Source organism: Pistacia vera, unplaced genomic scaffold, assembly GCF_008641045.1.
Source record: "Pistacia vera cultivar Batoury unplaced genomic scaffold, PisVer_v2 Contig335, whole genome shotgun sequence".
NCBI lineage: Eukaryota > Viridiplantae > Streptophyta > Magnoliopsida > Sapindales > Anacardiaceae > Pistacia > Pistacia vera.
In genome coordinates, this window is record NW_022196152.1 from 1 (window position 1) to 14,505 (window position 14,505).

Consider the following 14,505-nt stretch of genomic DNA (forward strand, 5'->3'; position numbering starts at 1 on the left):
TATTCAATATTTTAGTACTTTCTTTTTAGAGTACACTAGATGTATACATACACTAACCTATGAAGAGACGAGTGGGGGCTGATGACCCATTCAAATTGACCCACCCATCTAAAAGTAAAAAGTAAAAAGAAATAAACTTTTTTTATTATTTATTAATTCAATAAGATTTTGTGTCCTTAAGCAGATAAGTAATATATGAATACCTGATGTATGTTTTTTTATTAAAGGAAAAAATCTGTCAATGAAATTAGTAGTTAAGATAAAAATAATAAATATATAAAACCAGATAGAGATATAATTGGGATTATAGATTCCCTGGTTGTCTTTTAGCGATGGATTTTGGGCTTTGAGGATTACTATGTTATAAATTGCTTCTCATCTCAAGCCTGGACCAATCAGACGGAGCAGATCCATTATTAATAATATGCATGTGACCAAATCCATTCACCCTTCAACCTTTCTTTCACGTGCTTTAATACCAGTAAACAGTTTAATTTGCTCTATTTTTTTTTCTTTTTCCTTTTTGTTAATTCTTTTCATTATATATTATTTTATCTATACACTTGTAATATTATAATTATATTTATGAATTATTAACTATGAAGAAGATCTTATTACAATAATGATCATTAAAAGATAATTGATTAAATTGCAAAATAAGTGTTTGATTTGGTATGAATAAATAATTAATTGTGTGTGCAGTGTGTAATTAAACCCATTTCACTAAGCATTTAAGCATAAAAAGACATCTAAGATCAAATATTATGAGCTATAAAATCCCAATTCATAACTATAATCTACATATCTTTGCACTCTTTCGAATCATCAATTAAGAATCACTTCAATTCCCTTTTAAGCACAAATCAGTTAACCATCTTTCATGTCTTAAGATGACGTTAATACACATAGTCACTTCACTCAGCTTGGTTATTTATTATTTTATTTTTTTAATAATAAAGTATCCGGATCAGTTTATATGTATCCTAACTAATTTTACAGGACTTTGGAATTATCAATTAGATAAGAGTTCTAATGACCACCCTTATTAGCAATAGATAAATGATTTGAACTCAAGAACTTTTGAATAATACAATCAAAAATCATAAGTGAACTGCTCGACCATCTAGGTATTGATTAACTAATCTTTCAGAAACCTAAAATTATCGATCGGGTGAGAGCTCTAGTGGTCACTTCTATTAGCAACCGAAGAGTGGCTCAAACTCAAAATCTCTTGAATAATATACCCAATAGTTTTTTAATATAAAACTTGATATATTTTTTACGGCATTAAATACCTCACATTACAAGGAGCTGTGTAACTCAAAGAAAACAAGTTTTTACTTTTTCAACTTTTCATTAATGATGATAACATTGTAACAAAAACTCTTAAATAATATAATTTTAATTAAATAAATAAATTTTATATTTAACTAAATATTAATATATCGTTTTTGGTGTAGGGAATGTGAAAATGTGTTAAATTTACAATTACATATACAGAAAAGAATATTTTAAAAATTTCAACCCTTATTGTGTTAAAAATATCAAAACAGTCTGATTGGGCCACGTGGTGACCAACCACAACCAATCCCAACTCCCTTACAAAGACCAGTATAACACTGTATAAATGTACACATAAAAAAAGCAGTTTACAAATAGAAATTCGGTAAGAGAAAGCACGAGCCTTAACCTCAGCCCATCCGCCTCTTTCTCTCTCTCTTTCTCTACTCAGGTCAAGCCATATTCTTCTTTCTCACCACCTTCTCTCCTACACAAATCACCACCACCACCAACAGCAACGATCCTTTTCTTCACTTTGTACATACACAGATTCTCACTTTTTAAAATTTTCAAATACACCCCCAACACCCACCACAACTCTTACTCACAATGCCAGCTCAGAAGCGTTCTTACGACAACTCCTCCATTCCCCCACCCGACGACGCTCATGATTCCCCGCAACGCCAACACGCCAACAACCACCACCACCACCACTATGCCGAAACTAGTGCTGCAGGAGCAGCTGCTGCCGCTGCTGCTGATGCTGATGTGGATGGCAACGGTACGTTTTGTGTGACTATATTATTGTTATTATTATTAAGGAAATAATGAAACCATGACTCTGCGTAATTGTAAGTTTTCTGTGTGCATTTTGCTTTGGGTTTTGATCCTCGTTTTTACTTTTGTTTTTCTTGTTATCAGAATCTGATCGAAGCCGTTCGTCTGGTAACGAGGAAAAGGACGAGTGAGTTTGTTTCTTCATTTGTTTGTTTCGTTACTTTTACTCGTTTTCTGAGCTCGATTGCGCGATCTGCATGTTCTGTGTTTTCTGTTTCTTGCATTTGCGACTACGTTTAAGGAACTTCGATATGGGTTTCGTGGGCTATAATTTGTGGCTCTATTTTGTGCTAGCTTCTACTCGTTGAAAGCGGGCATAGTTTGGTTTTTGTGTAGAACGTGACAGTATGCGTCAAAGTTTGATTTGTGATTGGTTATGTAGCTTCGACTTAGCGGTTAAATTTTGCATGGGGTGGTTGATTAGAAGTGTTGTGGTAATGTAACGGCTGGGTTGCGTTTGAGCTGTGGGTAACTCCTTGTACATCAATTTAAGCTTGGTTTGGTAATGCATTTTACTGGGTGGAAGTTAATTCTGTTGTTGTTTTAGTCAATTGAGATGTCGCGGTGATATTGCTATGTATTGTAATGATTCATGGGCCACAGTGTTGGCTTGTGTGTCTCAAGATCTACTGGGACGTTACTGTGGTGAGTTTTGGTTTTCTCGAAAGCCCCAGTTGACTTTAGTGGTAATACAGTTTCATTTTGATGCATTGTGTGAGTATGTCGATCACTAAGTAGCAAGATCAACCAAAAGATTAATACATATTCTTACTTTGCCTCTTTGCATGAAATGCTCGATGGTAGCAATTGATATTTTTTATGTTTTAATTAAGGTGGTTTTTGTACAGTTTTAGTTGCCTTCCAGACTCCAGTACCTTTTTCTATTCACACTTCATGTATGTGAGAATCATATCTCTTCAAAACTGGAAAGTTGGAAGTCCAAATCGAAGCACTGATAGGGTGTATTAACAAGTATAAATTGTTCTCTGTAAACCATTTAATCTATGGTAGTGTCACTCTTAATGCTGAATGATGGTGTTGATCGGTTGAGGAGGATGTGAATATATGATCAATTTATTAAATATTTCCATCAACTACTTCTCTAGATGATGATGCAGATTTTGTGGTAGATAATGGTTCTCTGTCATGTTACTTGAAACAGAATGGGCTTGATCTTTCAGAAAGTCAGACTTTGGGTTTCTTTTGGTATCTTTGATGTGTGCTACTGATGTCTCACCTGGTCATTTTAAGCCACTTGTTTCTTTTTGTTAAGAAGCCTAATGCTTATGAAGATGGGTCAAATTAGCTTTTTGAAAATTCCATTTTTGTAAAGGAGTGGATCATGCCTTCTTATACTGTCTTTGCTGGAGGCTCCAAATACTGGATATTCAAATGACTATTCTGGTTAGATTGATTATAAGGACCACACTGCTGTCAAATTTGTAGTGAAAACTCTGTTATTAACTTGTATTTCCATGTTTTCAAGGGAAATGTGCTAGAAAGTGCAACATGACCTATGTATTTATTGTCGATTTGTTATTTTTTCTTGATGCCTTTTGTTGTGTTTTCATTGAAAGGTTTTTATCAGTCCAAGAGCGGCTACTTTCACGTTTAAATGTGATTAGACACACTTAGAGGAATTAGCAGAAACCAAGTTTGTTGTTGAAACAATTTTTCATAATATCGCCATATGATGATTACATTTCTGTTTATTTTTAATTTTTTGGCCACTTGATTGCTCATTTATATTTGCTTGTGTATAAGTTTTATGATGTTCCTGATCTGAAGGTTTAGAATATCCTTTTTTTCTGCAAAGCATGTGTTTTTATTCAATCACTTGACTCATAGAATCTTGTCTAATTCATGCACCTACTAAGAGATAGTTACATTGGTGAACCTATATTTTAATTGTCAGTCTCTGATATGCTAAAAGGCCTGCATTGGTGTTTGTTCACAGGTTTGTCCTAGTAAAGTTGTCTGATATACGCAAGGAAGTGCAATGTCCTATATGTCTGGGTAAGATTCTATGATGCTTTGTTAACTATGTTTACTTTCTACGTACTAATAAATTATATATTGCCACTATTTGATTCTGCTGTATATTCTATATAAACTTTGATCCTTGGGTGTCCTCCTAGGCTTTATATTTAGGTTTGGGTTCTTTTAGGACTTGTAATATTCTATCAAGGAAAGTTATTCAATAGTTCTGGACACAAGTATTAGTTTGGTAAGTATGAATAAGAACTTCTATCATAGTATTGAATCATTGAGATTAACCTTCCCGCAATGATATATTGTTATGTTTCAAGCTTTCTATTGCATACAAGTTACATAAATGTGTTTTTATTGTGGCTCAGCCCTTAATCTGAGACATAAGACATGGATCTTTTGTATTTGGTGACTCTTAAGAAACCAAATGAGTTTACTAGTTTCAATCATTTAGAAGTTTTCAAGAGGCATAAGCTTCAACTGTCAGATACACTGGAGATCTCTGGCTGGTCACCGGTGGTATTGCCTTTTTAATGAAAATCTTAAATTTAACTTGCAACTTCAGCTTTCTGGCTTGTAGCTCTACATTTGTTTTTTATAACTTGGAGTTTGTATTATTTCCCATCAAGAAGAGGAGATGATTAATGGAAACAGGAAAATTTCCCATATATTTTCGCTCAAGGTTTCTTATAGAACAAAGTTTGAATTGGTCTTACTTAGATACTGATCAGAGTTGGTCTTTGCAAGAGTGTGTAGTTTGCTTGTCCAAGTAAAATGCTTATTGAATGTTATATAACCCACTGATTAGCAGATTACATTCTATCTACAAAACTTTACATAGTCTTCATGTGGATTTATAGCATTTGCCATATATTGTAACTGATACAAAGTCGTGGATTGTCCGCAATCTCTGAATTATTCTATGTATATAGCTTTTCACTTAGCTCATAACCAATTATGTGCGAATATGTTAAGCAAGGTTCCAAGTTGGTATCTCCACAACTTAGGAATCAATTTATTATCTCTCTCTTTTTGTCCATCTTTATTTTAAGTATTCAAACACTTTTGAACAATTATATAAGAGGGTGCTGTTAGAACTGTTAGAATAAAGATATGAAACATATATATGTTAGACTCTTACCTAATAGCTCAAGTTGTTAAGTCAAATGGTTACTTAACATAATAATAGAGCTCAAATTCTCAAGTTTGATCCCGCATATGTTTCAATTCACTCATTCATGTCTCTTGGTTTTGTTTTCTTTGCTCGACAGTCTTTGAATCCATTGTGACTTTAAAATTGGATTCATGTTACACATGATGGGTCTGTTCGACTTAAATATAATATTGGGCATTTAGTTAATTGGCTCATAGCATAATTTTTGGTTGAAGTGGTAATTTAATCAGAACTTTCTGCACAAGCATACCGAAAATATCCAGCTTCAATGTTTTTCTCTCATGTTTACCTCATTCTACTTCTTTTACGTCCCTTCTCTCTAACCATTATTAGTTATGTCATGTTCAACAGTTATAAGTACTTTTCTAGGTAAACTCTGTCATCTCGTTGCTCTTCATATCCATGATAAGCACTTTTCTTTCCCAATTTAAAATTCTCCTCTTGTCAATCTTTATTTGGGTACAAGACAGTTTAGCTATTTCAAACTTGAACATTTTTTTCTTGCACTTACTCATGTTTCTTTAACAGATTATTTATTTGAGCCCGTTTTATGTTTTGCAAATAAATTAAGTGCAACATGACTTAAAAACCAAAATTTGGCATCTAATTATTATTACAGCTCCGATGTAACCAGTTAAATAATGGATCTAATTGAATAGTTCATTAACTATCTAAAAGGATACTGATTCGTTATTGTGATGGGGGTGCAGACTAAGAGCTTTAAGTTCTTCAGCTAATTTGTATAAGTCACATGGCATCTTTTGCTTCTTAGCATTGATGAGTATGTGTGAATTCTAGAAACTTATTGATTTCCCAATTTCTGTGTCTAGGGATCATTCGCAAAACACGGACAGTTATGGAATGCCTGCATCGTTTCTGCAGGGAATGCATTGACAAAGCTATGAGAATGGGGTATGGTTAAAGTATTTACCTTCTCCTTATTCATTTTTTGAAACATTGAGTTTACATATCCCTGCCAGTTTTGTTTTGAGGTGATCTTACTTAGTCAAGTTCAAATGTGACTTGTAAGCCTTAGAACTTTCTTTCATTGAAAATGTTAATAGAAATTTACTGTAGGAACAATGAATGTCCTTCCTGCCGCACGCACTGTGCTAGTCGTCGCTCTTTGAGAGACGATCTAAACTATGATGCCTTAATTGCAGCCTTGTATCCAGATATTGACAAGTATGAGGAGGAGGTATAATTTCATTTATTTATTGCATTTCAAAATATGAATTTGATCCTTATTTAGTTGAAACTCAAGGTTTCATTTTGAATACCTCCTTTAGGAATTGGCTTTCCAAGAAGAGGAGACAACTCGCAACAAACAGGTGAGATATTGCTAGTTTGGTTATGGGCTTATGCTTATAGGCAGAGGTATTTTTCTCATTTTGTTCCTTTGAATGCTTGTGTAAGCTCAAAAGTGATATGTGTTTTATTTGTCTGTTGTGATTATATGCCCACTTTTCTTTGCCTTGGGTTCTTCATGCATCATCAAGGAATAGCAATCATTTCTCTATAGAAAGGAAAACAGTTGAAATGCTTGAGTGATTATTTGCCCTGTGCACTGAATCCACTGATCGATATTTAAACTTTCAGAATTATAAAATCTCAATTTGAACTATGCATGCCTTCATTTTTGTATGTAAACCCTTAGGTTATCCATGTGTAAAACACAAGTATCTTGCACCATATTTCAGCCATCTGGTTAGGTATTATGTTAGGTATTCATAATGCAATTATATTGCTTGAAGCCATTAAATTTTTAGTTTTTTCAAATAGATCCAAGCTTCCATTGCACAAACTTTCCAGCGGCAAACAGAAGCTCTTGGCCGCAAACGGACTGCTAAAGCCACAGCAGCTGCATTTGTGAGGAGATCAAATGGTCGTTATCGAGATACTCCTCTGGGGAGGAGGAGGAACTATCGAACAACTGAACTTCAGGGATCTGATGATAATGAAGATGCAAATGGAGATGCAGGCAATAATTCATCTTCTGCTGATGAACGCTCAACAGAAGTTAGACCAAAGAGAGCCAAGAGATGGGTTGGAGCTCGGTTTTCTCAATCTTCAGCTGCTGGTAGTGCTGACGGAGGTGGTGATGAAAATGACTCTGAAGTCAATAGAGAATCCATGGGTGCATCTGCTGGACTCATTGGCCCTTCTGAAAGGCTTGCCTGGGGCAAAGGCGGCATGCGGTCTCACACACGGCATGGCAGTGTGAGTGGTGGAAACGGTAAGAATGCCCGGAACAACCGCCTCTCTAAAATAGTTGATTATCTCCGGAACTTGGAGGAAAAAGATGACCAGGTAAGGTTGACTTCTTCTTGGTGATAGTGCGATTAATATGATTAGGAATCTTGCTTATTTGTTGCTTTGAATTGATGCAAGCTATTGCCCGTAATGAATCCAAAACTAAGTTTGTCATCAACGTGCATACTGTTCGCAGCTTCTTTATGATTGCTGTTCATGAGATTATCAGTTTATCATGGTTTCTCACAGATTCTCATTTATTCTTTACCAACATGATTTGTCAATGACCACTCTCTTTTATTTCAGTTGGATATCCACCTTATGCTTGTTTCTTTTGACGAACAAAGAATCCCAAGTTTGCAACAGCCATACCTCTGCTGCAGGCCTACATTGTCTGTGAGGCACTTACGTCAGGTTGTACTCCTTCCCTCCTACGCGTTATTTTCAATTTTACAGCACTTTGTCTCAAATTTGAAATCATTTTGGCTTTACTACTGAAATTGATGTTTAATTGCCTGCTGACAGTATGTTGCTCTCCATACTGCACTGCAAGCAAATGAAATTGAAATATACTTGGTAAAAGAGTTGCATACCAAACTCAACCCTCCAACCTCTGCAAATTCTCCAACTTCTAACCCTAGTGTGATAGATCTGGGCAAAGATAAGCTGCAAGCTTTAGATGAGCAAGAAACTTTGGCAGGGCTTAAAACACAAAATTTCAGCCAAGGGCAACTGGTGAGCTCTCTTCCCAATTAAATCCAATTTATTGATTTATGCATAGAATTCAAATCTTCAACGTATTCACAACAAAGCATGCAGATGTAGTAATAGTAGTAGTACTAGTATTCCATTTTAGTCATTGTTTCATTCTTGAATACTAAACCATTCCTTTAATCTATGCTTTTCTCAGCTTCTGGCATATCAGAAAAATTTGTCCAACTGAAAGTGGTGACTACGGACATTATTGCTGGATTTGTCATCAAGAAGTAGCTGTTAATGGTGTTTTTACAAAGCAAAGGCAGATATAAATATACTTAAAACAGGGATCACAGGTAGGTTTCAATTGCTCTAGAATAATTAGTCTTATTATATAGTAAGTAAGATGAGGCTTTAGATAATCTAATGTACACGTAGAGTGTTTTAGAAGTAAGAAATTATTAGTGTTGTCATCCAAAATGGCTTGTTGCAACTGACATAATGTCATACATATATATTTTATTTCAACTCTGTGATTGTAATTGTTTCTATCTTTATAGTGTGTGCTTAAATTCGTTGGCCAAGCTATGCCCATTTATTGAAGAGGCAAGTTGAATCTGTTTTAGCTGAACAGGAGACTCTACAAGAATCGTCTTCCACAACTCCCTTCTGATTAACTGAGGGCCTGTTCTCCATCTTTAAGAACGCCATTGTAATATTAACCTTTCGTTCTGAAACTTTGGAATTATCCAGCAGGGCTTGATGTATAAAAATAAAAGAGCAACTTTTAAAGAGAATTGGAACAATTGACATTACATAGGCCTATAAATCCCAATAGAAAAGGCCTTAAGAGGAAATCCCAGTTGAGTAAACGACATTTTTCCCACCCAAGGTTTGCCTCAATGACACTTTCCCACCTAAAAAGGTTCAAAATACCACTTTCTCACCCAACATTGATGTTCTGTTACTACTCAAAGTCGATTCCGATGCCAAAAATTCTCTTTGTCACCACCATTTGAGCCTCTGATCTCTTCCGTACAAAAACCATTTCACTTTGGCACTTGATTTCTTGTTGATTGTCGGTCACCACAAATCTAGGGTTTCTTATTCTTAGTTGATTTCCAGCTGATTTTGACGGTGAATATTTAATCAATCACCGCCAATTCGATCCACCAGCTTCCACTCTACAAAACCCCTTTTACCCTCGCTCCTGGTAACTCGTCAAACGATGGCTGAGAAAGTGAACTATATTTTGGGTATTAATAGAATATAGACTTGGGTGGAAAAGTCGTATTTTAAAACTTTTTGGGTGGGAGAGTGTCATTAAGGAAAACCTTGGGTGGGAAAAAAATCCTTTACTCAATCCCAATAATAGGAAAGTGATTTTTACGATAAAGATTAACTCAAAACTCAATCTTACAAACTCTCTATCACAACTCCTAGGTGGCAGCTCTCCGTTTTTTGCTGATGAATTTTGAATTTTGAGAAATTCATGAGCAAAAATCTAGGGGCTACCATCTAGGGGTTTTGAGAGAGAGTTTGTGAAATTGGGTTGTAAGTGTGATATTATCTTGTTTTTTAACCCTCACTAATTGATCTTTACCCCTACTTTTAGTTTAATTTTTTGTTTTGACAAATTTAACCTTAATTTAAATTACTAGAAATAATATTATAATTTCTAAATACACTCATACTCTATGTTATAATTTTGTTTTTAATTTTTAACATGGAATCTTACATAAACATTAACCCTATGTTTTCATGATCTCATCATAAATATTCATAATTATTGAAACCTTTATGTTTTATTTTAAACATTTGTTTGTTTGATAAAAATATAATACTAAAACTATAGAAAACATAACAAACTGAATCTGAATATGAAGAAGAGAAAATACGTTGAAATTAGGAAATTGAAAGAAAAAAAGATTAAATAACTTTTTCCCACCCAAGGTTTGCCTTGATGACACTTTCGTACCCAAAAAGTTTCAAAATACTACCCAAAGTCGATTTGGGTGGTGAAAATTCTCTCTGTCACTATTATTTGAACCTTCGGTCTCCTCTCTACGAAACCCCTCTCACTCTGGCACTTAATTTCTCACTGATTGTCGTCCATCGCAAAGTTAGGGTTTCTTGTTCTTAGCTGATTTTTAGTTGATTTGGTGGTGAATATTCAATCGGTCACCACCATTTGATCCATCGGCCTCCACTCTACAAAACCCCTCTTATCTTGGTAACTCGCCAAATGTCAGCTAAGAAAGTAAAGTATATTTTGGGCATTAAAGGAATATAAACTTTTGGGTGGAAAAGTGATATTTTGAAACCTTTTGAGTGGGAAAGTATTATAAAGGCAAACCTTGGGTGGGAAAAAGTCGTTTACCTTAAGAAAAAAAATCTATTTAAGTTCAGTTTGGGAAAACTAGTATGAAACAAAAACCTAATTAAGTTTGAAATTGAGAAAGATAAACCTAATTAAGCTTAGAAGGTTGTTTTTGGTATTAAATTGGGTTTAAAGATATTGTTGTTGTGATTTTTCCATCAACCTTGGAGAATTGCAAGGTAATAGCTCAATCCAGAACAAGCTTGACTCTATCGATTGTCCGACCTAGCATAAGCTTGTCGAGTCGTAGCTCGACCTAGCACAAGCTAGTCAAGACCAATCCTTGCAGGTGTTCAACCAATTCATAGATAACCTCAGATCCCGGATATCTTGGGAAGGATTAGAACGACATCAATCTTTGCGCAATCATAACGCCCAATCGTAAGAATATCGTAATTGCATTTAGAACTTAATTATAATCCCTATATTTTTGCTCTTTCCTTTGCACAAACTCTGTATGTAAACCCCTTCCAACGATGAGAAAATGGTTAGAAAACATTTCTAGGATTGTCATTGTAAGCTCTCACAACAAATACAACAAACAGTGGACGTAGGCTCAGGAGTTCATCTCGCCAAACCACTATAAAAATCTGTTTGTCATTTACATTACAACCATTATTGTTTACTCACTGCTGGTTACCTGTAACCACGCACACATCAGTTCCGATCTCGTCAAGGTCGATCGAATCACTGTAGTTGATGCAAATTTCTATATCAACATTTTGACATTGAAAGAAGGGGCCTCTGCCAACATCTTAGAAATTCCAGCAAACAACCACATCGATTTAATCAGTCCAGGCCTGCAATGGTACGTACAAGATTAAAAACCACCACTAGAAACCACGACAATGTGGATACCACCAATCAGGAAGTGCAACAGAATGCCGCTAGGCATCGACCACCAGTGCATCCAACTTAATAGGCCGCAAATAACCAGGGGGCAAGAATGTTAAACCTTGAAAATGGCCAACTGGTGGAAATGATCATAACAATAGTTGCACAAATGAGGCGGTGCAATAGAACGTGGCTGAGCTGAGAAATCAGTAACCAATCGCACAAAACCTTGACCAGCCACGCTTCACTGATATCACCCCAACAGGTTGAAACTCAATTGGTGACCAATCCGGCTCATCGACACCAAGAGGCGACCAACACCCTCGACGTCACAGAGTTCACTCCGGTCACGAGCGTGAGTCCTGCAAGCAAACTAACCCCGAGACGTGACCAAGGAAACAACCAATAGGTGAAAGCGAAGGTAATGGTCACCCATGAGACGCTCGACCTACTCGATGATATTCCCAGCGTCAGCGTGCCGATCTTAACCTACGCTCAAGACAAGCTCGATCCTTACAAGCTTGCGAGACAAATCATGTGCGCCAATCTGACAATGATCGACATTCTAGTTATAACCGACATCGCAAGCAACGCACTGACAAACATGATAACACCTATCAACCAAGCCATCATGACTCAACTTCGCGCATCAATATGCGTAATGGAGGGGGCTCACAAGCAACAGATTTACTAACTCACTTGCTCGAGGTAAGACTGAATAGAGCCAGCCAGGGCAATTACAACGAAGACTTAGATCGTGTGCAGAAGATGCTCGATGACCTAAGAGCTCGCCAGAACAATACAGCGGAAGAAATAGTAAGCTCCCCCTTCATAGAGGAGGTTCTCCAAGCCTTGCTTCCACAAGGATTCAGGGCACCAGAAAGTAAGTTCGATGGGAAATGAGATCTCAAAGACCACCTCGACACTTTTAATGACCTGATGGAGCTGCACCAGGTCTGTGACTTTGTGAAGTGTCACTGTTTCGCGGTCACACTGGTAGGGGATGTCAAAAGGTGGTACAAAAGACTCAAGGTGAACTCCATCAATTCTTGGCAACAATTCTCCTTTCTATACTTGCAACAATTCTAAGTGAGGAGACAATTTGCAATGCTGCTTAGTTACTTGAGCGACATTTGTCAGGAAAGAGACGAAACACTGACCTCATATTTAACGAGGTTCTAGAACGAGCAAGCAAAGATCGCAAATACACCCAAAGAGTCAATCTGGACTTTGCTAATTGCAAGCATCAGGACGTAAACGGAGCTGTGGAAAAAGCTCCAAAGTGAAGATCACGTGAGCCTGACTAAGTTTTACCAGATGGCTGCAAAACACCAACGAGTAGAAAGCTCGCTAGCAGCCCTGGTTGAAGCTAGCCTTGAAGAGCCTCAGACAAGCGACAAGATCGCCTATCAAACAAGCGGAGGAGCCAAGAAAGCAATGATAGGGATCGGAACAGGTCCAAAAAAAGACAGAAAACAGATAACCGTGGGAGCAGGCATCTTTTCTAGCAATACGCAGAGTACACCCACGTCACGCAAGAGATAGCCCACATATATAAAGTCTCCCGTGAGGCGAAGAGACTGCCTGCTCTGGAAAGAATAAGGGGGGCTCCGGGCAGAAGAGATCGGCAAAAATATTGCTGATACCACCAGGACATCGAGCATAATACCAACAAGTGTCGAGCCTTAAAGGATGCCATCGAAGACTTGATACGAAAGGGCCACCTAAAGGAATTTTTTAAGGAGGCGCCAACTCGAGAAAATGCTGGCGAACAAAATAACCAGGACCAGCAAGCCTCGACCAACGCCAACATGATGTTCTGGTGGGCATGATCTATCGGGGGCTCAACATAGCAGGGAGCTCAAGACGCGCTCACGGGCAATATGCTCGAGAAGCCAAAATAGACTCGGTCCCCCGAATAATAAGTTGTGAATAGAAGCCGCCAAAGCAGCTCAAACAAGAGAGCGAGGTGGTAGGATTCACAGTCAAGCAATGTGAAGAATCCCCTCGCCATAATCATGATGCGATCGTAATCGTAGCCAGGATCGGTAATGCCAGAGTATTGAGGGTGATGGTCGATAATGGGAGTGCAGCGAACATCATCTTCTTGGGAGCTTTCCAAGAAATGAGATTCACGGAGAGAGACTTGAGGGCGTGTCCTTCGTCGCTCTATGGATTCACCAAGGATAGCTTGGTCCCCAAGAGAACAATCGACCTTCCCATGACTCTGGGGGCAGAACCCAAAATTAGAACGGTGATGGCTGAATTCTTAGTGGTAGACTACCTGACCATATACAATGTCATCCTCGGTGACTCTGGGGGCAATCACTTTAGTGCGCTGCAAAGCTATGAGGTTCCGACTCTTAGGGGAGTTGCAATGATCAGACGCTGTAGAAAAGAATCTCGGGAATGTTACAACTGGGCCATAAATGTTGCACTAAAATGGTTGCTCCCAAGGACAATGGTCATTACAGAATCTGAGCCACACCCCGAACCTCTTGAGGATACCATAGATCATTGCATCCATAGAGAAGAGCTCACGGTAGGGCCAATAGAAGAGTTGCGAGAAATATGCATTAGCGAGGAAGATCCAACTCGCGTACTAAAGGTTGGTAATAGCCTGAGCTAAGAAATAGCTGATAATCTGGTGGAGTTTTTGAAGAAAAACCTCAACGTGTTCACATGGGTGCATGCGGATATGGTAAGGATCAACCCTAAGGTAATGTGTCATAGATTGAACATCGACCCGACAGCTCGACCAATAAGACAGAAGAGAAGGTCTATGGATACAGAGCGTTCTAAAGCGCTCAAAGATGAAGCTGACAAACTCTTGAACATCAACTTCATCAGAGAAATGAGTATCCAGTTGGCTCGTCAACCCAGTCCTAGTTAAGAAGTTGAATGGCAAGTGGTAGACTTGCATCGACTTCATAGATTTAAATAAAGTCTATTCCAAAGACAGCTTTCCGTTGCCCCAGATCGACCAATTAGTAGATGCGACGGCTAGAAACGCACTACGCAGCTTCATGGATGCATACTCGGGATATAACCAAACTTCGAT

The 14,505-nt window shown here is 37.5% G+C and overlaps 1 protein-coding gene across 2 annotated transcripts; it reads left to right on the top strand.

Moving 5' to 3' along the window:
* Positions 1-1,735: 1,735 nt before the first annotated feature.
* Positions 1,736-8,963, top strand: LOC116137836 (putative E3 ubiquitin-protein ligase RING1a). Of its 2 annotated transcripts, XR_004129231.1 has the most exons (11): positions 1,736-2,062; positions 2,203-2,245; positions 4,076-4,134; positions 6,112-6,193; positions 6,359-6,479; positions 6,571-6,612; positions 7,064-7,591; positions 7,841-7,948; positions 8,060-8,269; positions 8,445-8,586; positions 8,791-8,963. XR_004129231.1 is itself a non-coding variant. In XM_031423534.1 (10 exons), exons 1-10 carry the CDS (start codon positions 1,891-1,893, stop codon positions 8,475-8,477), a joined length of 1,398 nt encoding a protein of 465 aa, XP_031279394.1. In that variant the 5' UTR covers positions 1,736-1,890; the 3' UTR covers positions 8,478-8,777. The 2 variants fall into 2 exon arrangements, 1 of the variants encoding a protein (XP_031279394.1); XM_031423534.1 differs by lacking the exon at positions 8,791-8,963 and having other exon boundaries at positions 8,445-8,777.
* The last annotated feature ends 5,542 nt before the right edge of the window (positions 8,964-14,505 follow it).

Bases quoted from the DNA above. Each gene is read 5' to 3' on its own strand.
- LOC116137836 (XM_031423534.1), top strand. From the start codon at position 1,891: ATGCCAGCTCAGAAGCGTTCTTACGACAACTCCTCCATTCCCCCACCC. The intron at 2,063-2,202 runs GTACGTTTTGTG...TCTTGTTATCAG, and splicing joins TGCTGATGTGGATGGCAACG to AATCTGATCGAAGCCGTTCG. The intron at 6,480-6,570 runs GTATAATTTCAT...TACCTCCTTTAG, and splicing joins TTGACAAGTATGAGGAGGAG to GAATTGGCTTTCCAAGAAGA.